This window comes from Haplochromis burtoni, unplaced genomic scaffold (assembly GCF_018398535.1).
Source record: "Haplochromis burtoni strain Fernald_Lab_line unplaced genomic scaffold, NCSU_Asbu1 Contig_45, whole genome shotgun sequence".
In the NCBI taxonomy this organism is placed as follows: Eukaryota; Metazoa; Chordata; class Actinopteri; order Cichliformes; family Cichlidae; genus Haplochromis; species Haplochromis burtoni.
Window position 1 is genome coordinate 2,806,820 of NW_024582406.1, and position 10,161 is coordinate 2,816,980.

At 39.3% G+C, this 10,161-nt stretch overlaps 1 protein-coding gene across 2 annotated transcripts in view; it reads left to right on the forward strand.

Annotated features, from left to right (window-relative positions):
• LOC102309833 (TANK-binding kinase 1-binding protein 1) overlaps nucleotides 1–7,754 on the forward strand; it is a 42,554-nt gene extending 34,800 nt beyond the window's left edge. The window contains exons 11-13 of one of the 2 annotated variants that reach the window (XM_005926767.2): nucleotides 564–644; nucleotides 738–965; nucleotides 6,920–7,753. In XM_005926767.2, the coding sequence (XP_005926829.1) occupies nucleotides 564–644; nucleotides 738–965; nucleotides 6,920–7,048 (438 nt within the window). In that variant the 3' untranslated portion in view covers nucleotides 7,049–7,753. Of the gene's footprint in view, nucleotides 1–563; nucleotides 645–737; nucleotides 966–6,919 lie in introns of both variants that reach the window. The other variant, XM_042220283.1, reaches the window with a different exon arrangement.
• Nucleotides 7,755–10,161: the final 2,407 nt, after the last annotated feature.

Consider the following 10,161-nt stretch of genomic DNA (forward strand, 5'->3'; position numbering starts at 1 on the left):
GTTATGTGTATTGCCTTCTTTAGTTGGCATCATAAGTGAGTGGGGCACAAGAGTTAAGTGATGGGAAGATGTTTATTTTCTTTGTTGTCAAATATGGTTCAGACTATAAGTAAAAGCCGCCAGCTTAGTATTAGGGCCTATAAGACAAGTATGTGGCTGTAATATGTTATATGGTGATTATTGTTGTCTATAATTTGATTGTAATTTGTGTTCTATTTTCCATTCTGTTTGTAGAACCACACACACACATACCCACACCCACGCTAAATCTGCCATTAAAGAGCTGAACGATCATCCCCTGTCCTCGTTATTTTCTGGAGGGTCGTAGTGGCACTTGACCTGTGCACACCCTGCGATCACCACTGTAGAACTGAACCTCATATCAGAAATCATCACAACAGGATTAGTTTCTAAGCTGCCTTTGGCTAGTGGATTATCAGAGAAAAGTAATCACTCTGATAATCATTTAGTCATTCTTGATGTAACATGATAGTTACATCAAAAATGACTACTATTCTGCCAAACTACAGTATCTACTTAACCCTACTTTTCTTCTCATGAAGGTTCACCACTTCTGTCACACTGACGAGCCAACTGAACCCACGCCACTGGTAACACCACCTCAGTCTTCAGATGATGAAGAGGTGATGATAATGATTCTGATGTTTACTGATTTTCATCTAGAGTTAGAGGTCATATTGAAGATGTGTGGGGTTGTGTGCTATGTAAATTTACAGGACGTATGTACATATCCATCGCCCGTTGCCAGCCCACCTCATACTCTTGGTGCTGTTGGGACTGGTTCATCGTCACCTAGGGAACAGCCCCTTCACTCCTCTTTCCAGTCTCCAAGGAAACAGTCCCACCATCCCTCTTTCTCAGCCCTTGAGGGCCCTACCATGCTCTCATGCCATCTGCCTCCCTACGTGAACACTGAGCATGCTCAGTCATGGCCATCTATTAATGTGAGTAGAAAACAATATTGGGGATTACATGAAGCTATTAAGAGATTTCCTGCAGACCTAACAGGCTCACTGCTGCAGCTCAAAAGAAGTCCCACTGAAGCACAAAACCCCTCTGTTACCTCGGGTAATTTAATTTGTTTAACATGCTGAAGATTATGTTTGTATAATTTGTGTATGGGAAAAAATGTAAGTTGCTTTAAAAAGACATTCCTGTATTCCTTTTAGCTGATGCCACAGAGAAATAAATCTGCCTGTTTAGTTTGTGCAGTAAAGATGAGACACTGAAATATTCTTTTAAACTTAGTAAAAAAAAGAAAAACACTCTCACAGACACTTACACAAACTCTTAAGACTCTTAAGACTCTGTAATACAGCAGAAAGTAATATTTAAACCCTGAAATAAGTTAGCAACTTGTATTTCCAGTTCTCCTGGCATGGATGGGCTTTCTTCATGAGGTTTTGTTAGATGCTCGAATAGAGTCTCTGGTTAACTCAAACTTTACCAAGGTCTGGTTCTGATGCAGCCAATGGAGCAGATTGTGCCCATTCAAGACAATGATCCATCCATCATCTTCTTGCTCTTATTCATTTCAGGGTTGCAGGAAGCTGGGGTCCTACCCCAGCTGTCTAGTGCAAGAGTCAGGATAGACCCTGGACAGGCAGCCTACAGTGATTCAAACTTCACCAACTGTGTCATTTTAGAAGCATTCCAAAAGCAGCTTTCCACTCTGCAACACTGGACAGAGCTGGCAAGGAAGGCAGAAAAATCAAACTTTGCATGTGAAAAATTCCCAATGTAATTTGAAGCTCTGCAAAAAATTAGTAATTAGTAGCATCTTCTCAGAAATTTAATGTCACAGATACACACCATTTCTGATAAATATCTGTGACATTGACTCTTTGGCAATGTTGAATATTTTCATTATATTGTTCTAAATGTTGAAGTAAGTAAATAGCCACCCCATTCATGAATTACGTTTTGGTTTGCTCACAAGCGGCTAAATAAGACACTGAATGTCATCACATTAAACAAAGACACACACTTTGTTAGTGTCCAAATATTATCGTTTTACTTCTTTTCATTATGTTTGCTCTTCTAAAATCATATAACTGTTATGAGTTTGTTGAGATTAGCTTGCCGAAAGCTTCAGTTCAATTAAATCAAGTTTTTTAATTAATGGCTCAGGAAATGGCACATATCATCTGCCATTCGGAAGGCTGGTGGTTTGATCCTCTGCTGCTCCATTTGGCATGCCAAAGTATCCTTGGGCAAGATACTGAAGCTTGAGTTGCTTCCGATGTGCTTATTGGAGTGTGAATACGTGTGTGGAAAAGACAAAATAGATAGAGAGGGGGGAAAAGAGTGAGATATAGGCCTATTTAACAACATATACTGTTTACACGAGATAATTTCATTTCTTATATGAATGCTAAATATTTAACTGCCATAAACAGCCATAACTGTACTTGACTGAAAAACCCATCAAGTGAATAACAAATGTACTGCACTGAAACACTCACTTGCTCTGTATCAACTTATTGGTTATTTGCAATTTAGCCTATTGAGAGGAATGTGCATGGCTCTGTAAACACAGTTCTGTGATGTCTTGGTCATTTGAGGTCAGCTTCAGCCTCAGGTTTGATTCAGATCCAATCTGCTTCTGTATTTTGTGTAGATACGTGATCGTAAATGGAAGGAGAAAGCACATCGCCTTGTCTGAAAGTGCAGGGTATTCCCTGCACAGCTGTATTCAAAAGTCCAAAGTTTCTGCTGTCTGCTATTCAGTACAGTTCTCCTTCTGATACTTCCTGTTTGGAGCCAGGATTGCAATGCTTTTGAACCGTTATTTTTCATTCCTCCACTTGCCATGATGACTTAGTTTGTCAACCCTTTCAGCTACTTGTTAGGCCGGCCTAGTAAGCTTGCCTACTGGCTGATTTAAAAAAGAATATGCCTTTTTCAAAAAAGACAAAACTTTATTTAAACTCAATTTTTGTGATCTTGAAATGTTTTTAACATTTTAAATAATCATTTAATCTTAAAAAAGTCTTTGAGACGTTCCAGCAGTGGTACGTGTACCACAGTTTGAGAATGACTGTTTTAGGACTTCCTGATAATAATAAATTACAGTAGTCCAGCCTACAAGTAAAAAATGCATGAACTAGTTTTTCAGCGTCACTCTGAGATAGATGCTTCTAATTTTAGAGATGTTGCACAAATCGAAGAAAGCAGTCCTTAAACATTTGGTTTAATATGAACACTGAAGGATATGTCTTAGTCAGCTCACAGTATTACTGGAGGCCAAGGTAATGCCATCCAGAGTAAGCATGTGGTTAGATAACATATTTCTAAGATTGTCACAGTAAACTCACAGAGTCAAGCACAGGACTCTGTGAGTTTGGAATTGAAATTTCATGGCTTATTTACAACAACCGCCAAGTGCTATGGAGAGAAGGAGGACACCACTTTCCGCTGCAGTCAGACACTGCCAGAAACACACTCGAACTTCCAAACTCACTCTCAGGGATCCAGGGCAGAAACAGGGACAGTGAAATCTATATACAAAGAAACAGGCGAAGAATCAGTAGAATCTATTATCAGTAGAATCAGTATTGACGAAGGCGAAAAGAACATGAGTAGAAAGAGCCGGGGCTACACTGATGTGAGCAGTACAGCAACAAGAACCACTGAGCCGCCGTAGTGGCCGGACGAGTCAGGTCTGGTTGGGTATCATTTCATAATTAAGTGTGTAAAGAGGACTCCCCATTTACATGAACAACATTTACTGTCTATTAGACAGATATTATTCAAACCACTGCAGTGCAGCCCCTTTAATTCCTAATAAAATATTGTGGTCAATAATAAAAAACGCAAATCTAGCAGGACAAGTGCAGAGACTCAAGATTCAAAGAGTTTATTTTCATGTGTACAGAAGAAATAGCATTTCTCTGTGCAATGAAATTCTTCCTTTGCTGTCCATACACAAATGAGATGAGCCATAGGATCATTTGTAAACTGTAACGCTGTCTCTGTACTGAATTCTGAAATCTGACCGAAACTCTTCAAATAAACCATTTCTCTGCAGGTGATCAGTTAAATCCTTTAACTAATGTTTCAAGTATTTTTAAGATAAAAAAAAAAGCTTGGACATTGGGCTATAATTAGTTGAGGTAGCTGGGTCAGGTGATAGCTTTTTAAGTAATAGTTTAATTATTGCTACCTTAAAGATTTGTGGTAGGTAACTGATTATTAGAGATGAGCTGATCACATTTGAGGAAGCATTAACTAACAGTGGGACTTCTTAGAGTAGTCTTGTAAGAATGGGTCTGCTAGTAATTCCTGAAGTTAACTCAGAAAGATCATTCTGAGAAAACAGGTCTAAAAAATATCAATGATATTTAAAAAGGCTGGACATTATGATGGGTTTGAATCATTTTTATCCAATGAATCTAATTTTATTCGTGGAGAAAATCATGAAGTCATTGCTAGATAAGATTAAAGGAATGCTTGGCTCAACAGCTTGGCTACCATGTCGAAGAGAAACAGACTTTTTTATTTTTATTTTCTTGAATCAGTGATGAATAGTAAGATGTTCTAGCTTTGAGGAGGGGGTTCTATTTTTAGAGCAACAAACTATTTTTTAGGCTGATTGAAGCTCTTCTAAATTTGTGATGTGTCATTTTCTTCTCTTCTTGGGTTTGCCATGTGACACCCAAGAAACCTAAAGGATTTAAAGACTATGTAAAAAGGAGTGTGCCATAATCTCTCTTAAGATGTGTGTGTAGCACTGGTGGTGCAATTCTAGTAGTGGGCATTGATAGGTCTGTGTAGCACAGGCCTACTGCTGGAACACCGAGACAATTCTACTACAACAGCAAAAGCAAGACGCAAGTCACCAGAGCACTTTGTGTTGCTCGTGCACGACGGAGAGAACTATGACGAGTGCCGTTCCTTCCACTTGAACCCCAGTCACTCTCAGTTAGCTCCCCCGTAGCACTTCTCTTTATTGTGGTTACATGAATATGTATAGGTTCATTAACATACATATGAACAAAGAGTACGTGTGTGTGTGTGTGTGTGTGTGTGTGTGTGTGTGTGTGTGGTCAAGATGTAACGATGTGAACGACTCCCCAAAGCTGGTGCTAGGAGCCCAGCGGTCCACCTAAACAAAGGGCTCTTATGCTAAAACAGATACAGAGCAGGTGTCCTCCTATACCATAAATCAGTAAGACTTCTCTCATGACCTTAGGATGTGTGTGCATATGCCAGAGTGCTATGGGGGCACAAAGAGTCTTTGCAGACTGCTATATCATTATACAATTGATTATATACCTCTAAGCATATATGAGCAATTGTTTCCAAGCATAAATGACAAATCAACAATATAAACCTAACAGGCATATAAGACCTGTTAGTGCTACTTCTAGCCTTCTTTGCACATAGTATAGGCAGTATAATTACCTTTAACCGCAGTATGAGGACAGAAGGGAAATATGGGCCAGATCAGACAACTTCTAGATTCATAGGTGCTAAGGCCCCCTACGAGCAAGCACTTTGGCTCCAGTGGGAAGGAAAAACTCCCTTTTAAATGGTAAATGGCATGTATTTGTATAGCGCTTTACTAGTCCCTAAGGTCCCTAAGGACTCCAAAGCGCTTGACACATCCAGTCATCCACCTATTCACGCACACATTCACACACTGGTGATGGCAAGCTACCCTGGGGCACACTGCCAGACACTGGCGCTACCGGTCCCCCTGACCACCACCAGTAGGCAACGGGTGAAGTGTCTTGCCCAAGGACACACAACCGAGACTGTCCAAGCCGGGGCTCGAACCGGCAATCTTCCAATTACAAGGTGAACTCCCAACTCTTGAGCCACAATCGCCCAGGAAGAAACCACCAGCAGAACAAGGCTCAGATCAGATCATGCCCTGCAAGGATTACCAGCATGGTGATGGTGGCTGCAAAATTGTTGTAGACGAGAAGGGAGAGCAAGGAAGGGCAAGAAAAGGAAAACTTTCCCAAATATGACACATATTTTATTCATGATCCATATTTATTTCATTTTATGTCACATAAGTTTCATCAAACTAAATTTTGCTTGGTGCAGGATTTTATGCTGCACATTATTTTAACAAATAAAGTTCAACTATATGAAAGAGAAGACAAAGGCTGATGTGCAGTAGCGGCATATAAAACAAATGGGAGTGAAAAGAGGTCAGCGCAGAAGAAATCCACAGTGCATTATGGGAAGTCCCCCAGTAGCCTGAGCCAATAGCAGTGGAAGGGATGGTTCAGGGTCACCTGACCCAACCCTAACTATAAGCTTTATCAAAAAGGAAAGTTTTAAGAGCAATTTTAAATAGGTTGTGTATCTTTTGAACCCAAACTAGGAGTTGGCTCTACAGGAAAGGAGCTTGATTGCTGAGACTCTTCCACCCACTTATACTTTTAGAGATTAAGCCTACAGTGCGCCCCAGGGCAGCTGTGGCTACACTGTAGCTTGCCATCACCAGTGTGTGAATGTGTGTGTGAATGGGTGAATGACTGAATGTAGTGTAAAGCGCTTTGGGGTCCTATGGACTAGAAAAGCGCTATACATTACCATTTACCATTTACAGTCTGAGAGTGAGCTGCTCTTTTGGGATAAATCATCTATTCCAAAGCTATTCTAAAAAGTCTCACTGGCATTTTGTTGAGTGAGCCAGGGCGAGGCTAACTTAAAATATTTAAAAGTATTCTCTGTGATACTTGATCTAAACAATTAATAATCCAAGCTATAAGAAGCTTTTCTACTTCATCATATCACAGTTTTCCATCATCGAGAAACTGTGCTGAAGGACTTGTGTTCTCTTTGATTGAAGCTTTATTAAGACTTTATGAAGGATTTACCATTATTGATGGTTAAGCAATTTGACACCTATTCTTTTTTTTCTTCCTAATCTCCACAGTTATGGATGGAATCGGAAGAGAATGCTGCTCGGAGCTGCCCTCTGTGCCAGCTGACCTTCCCAACCAGTTACCCTGATGATGCCCTCATCAAACACATTGACTCTCACTTGGAGAACAGCAAGATCTGACCTTTCATTTTTATTTAAAAAATAATTGTAAGCTCACTTTTCACCAGAGATGTACATAAAGGTTATTTTTGATTGGTTCTTGGTTTGATCCAGGAACGGTTTGAGTAGCCTGCATGAGTCTTTTGCATCACTCCAACCTTTGTATGGCCATTACCCATCTCACTGAAGTGGATAGTCCAATCTAATTGTGAAATGAAAGCATTCACAGGCCACAATTTCCTTTTCAGTAAACACACATGGATTGCATATTATTTTTCATCAAGCACTATAGGTTTTCTTCCATTCAGAATCAAACTAACATTTGTACATTTAAGAAATTATATATGTTATAGTTGGAACCACTGCAGCTGGCACTCTTTTTGCAGTGCCGCATGTGCTGGCCTGAAAGCAGTCCTGGAAACAGAAGACAATTCAATGTTGTAGCGGATCAAGTTGGCAGTTTGAAAATATATAAACCTTCCTGAGGTCTGATCTGGGTGTGAAGAGCACACTTGGTGTGCAAATTTAGACCCGTAGAACCATGGTAGCCACATTAACCCTTTAACATTCTCTGTAAGAAAATAATAATAGAACTATTATTTCTTAGCACTTTTTATTTACCATGGGCAATAATAATATTAATCAGTAATTTGTTTTTAAATAAATCTTGCATGTTTTAATATTGGCTTAAAACACACTTAAAAATACAAATAAATACAGATTTTTTTATTAAATGATTCAGGCTTTTCATTTTAGCTCTATTTTATTTTATTTTTTTAACTTTTTAAACTAAAAATGTGATTACAAACCATGTAATGATGTATTGCTAGAAACATGTTTACCAGCATATGTGAGATTGTTAACATGGGACAAACCATCCTCTCCCTGGCCACCTCCTCCAGCTTGTCCGGTTCAACACCAAGGCATTCCCAGGTCAGCCGAGAGATATCTCTCCAGCGTGTCCTGGGCCTCTTCCCGGTGGGACATGCCTGGAACACCTCACCCAGGAGGCGCCCAGGAGGCATCCTTGTCAGATGCCCGAACCACCTCAACTGGCTCCTTTCGATGTGGAGCAGCAGCGGCTCTACTCTGAGCCCCTCCCGGATGGCCGAACTTCTCACCCTATCTCTAAGGGAGAGGCCAGCCACCCTTTGGAGGAAGCTCATTTCTGCCTCTTGTATCCACGATCTCATTCTTTCGGTCACTACCCACAGCTCGTAACAATTGGTGAAGGTAGGGACGTAGATCAACTGTTAAATTGAGACCTTCGCGTTCACACTCAGCTCTCTTCACCACAACAGACCGGTACAGCGTCCGCATCGCTGTAGCCGCAACACCAGTCCATCTGACCATGGGATTACTATTACCTAAACTGTCATGATTTTTACTTATTTGTTTGTTTGTTTGTTTGTTTTTTTACCAAAACTTAGGATACTTAATTACTTAAAAATAATGTTGATGACATTATTATTATTATTACTGTTATTATTATTATATCCTTGAAAAAAGGAGCCTCATATACCGTGTATTTATTTGTCCTAAGATAATTATTTTGTTTTAAATTTTCATGAAGGAAGTTTCAGTTTTTAAACTTCCACTTAAAAAAAAAAAAATCAAGCTCTACCAGCTGCTTGGTAGAACTTGAAAAAGTTCTTTTTCTTTTTTTCTATCAAGTTAGATAATTAAGTAGGACCTAAAATAAAAAAGTCTACTTGAGTGTCATGCCTGGACTGAGCAACAACGTCCGTGTCGGAAAAGAAAGGCCCAAAACTGTAGCCTGTCAGCTGAAGCTTCAAATTGAGGTGTCCAAAAAGCAATGGGTGGCTACATCCTTGTTTTATATGAAGTTTTATATGAAGAGGATGCCCCTGGATATTCAGATAACACAGATGTCCCTTAAGTGGGGACTGAAGGCTGTCTCCAAAGGCGAGTCAATGTGCATGTTTAAATGTCCATATCAAGCAAATAAATGTATGACATTGTACAAACGTTTTGGTCTCTGTGGCTTATTTCCCCTTCATAACAACTATCATTGGCCATTTATTTTTTCATTTATAATGTAACCAATGATGTGAATTTTAACATATGCTGAAGTCTATCTTTTTTATAGAGTCTGGACTGAGTTCATGGTAGATACCTTCCTGGTTTAAGCTAAAACGAAAACTTAAACTAAATCAAGACATTTAGTGTTATGTCAACAATTTTAAAATAATGTATGGTAATTTAAAATGTCCTTTAGTTTTATTTACAAATTTTCACAAATCTGCTGGAATATTCATAAATTTATGTAAATGATATAAATCTCCACATTAAACTAAACTAAGAAAATATAGAACTCTTATTATGCTCTCTGCAAGTTGGCTCCTGTGCGGAAGATGTGGACATGCATCCAGAACTATAAACAAATATTTTGACTCTTGGCTGCTATTGTTTTATGGATTACAGACAAACTTAGTTAGCATTAGAGCTGTTACAATGATGAGCAGTAAGGGTTCACTGTCTCGCTGAAGGTCACCAGTACCAGTGCCTGTGAATGAACATACGCTGGCTGCTGGAAGTGGAATGGAAGTTAAATTTAAGCTGATTTATTGAGTGCTGCTGTCACAAAGCTGACAGGAAGGTGCAGGAGAGGTGTGAAGACTCCAGGTTAGCCTCTGTTTGGGTACACCTTCCTTTTATTTCATCGCTGTTTTTTTTTACTTTATTTATATAGCACATTTAATAACAACAAAATGTTGACCTAAGTGCTTTACAAAGATAAAAAGAAAACCCAAAAAACAAAAATTACACAGTAACAAATAACATCAATAACAAATACCTGGTAACAGATGACTAGGTGGATAGATAGGTAACTCTCATGCGGTGTTGAAAGCCAATGAGTAAAAACGTGTTTTAAGATGGGATTTGACGCCATTAGACGCTATTAAAGAGCTGTAGGCTGGCAAAGTAGCGGGACCAGACAGACTATGTGCCGAGTTTTATAAAGAATTCAGAGAAATTTTAGCTAGCCCGCTGCTGAACATGTACAATGACTCCTTTAAAAAGGGTCTCTTGCACAATTCTTTAAGGGAAGCCAATATATCCCTTATACACTGAACAAAAATATAAACGCAACACCTTTGTTACTGCTCCCA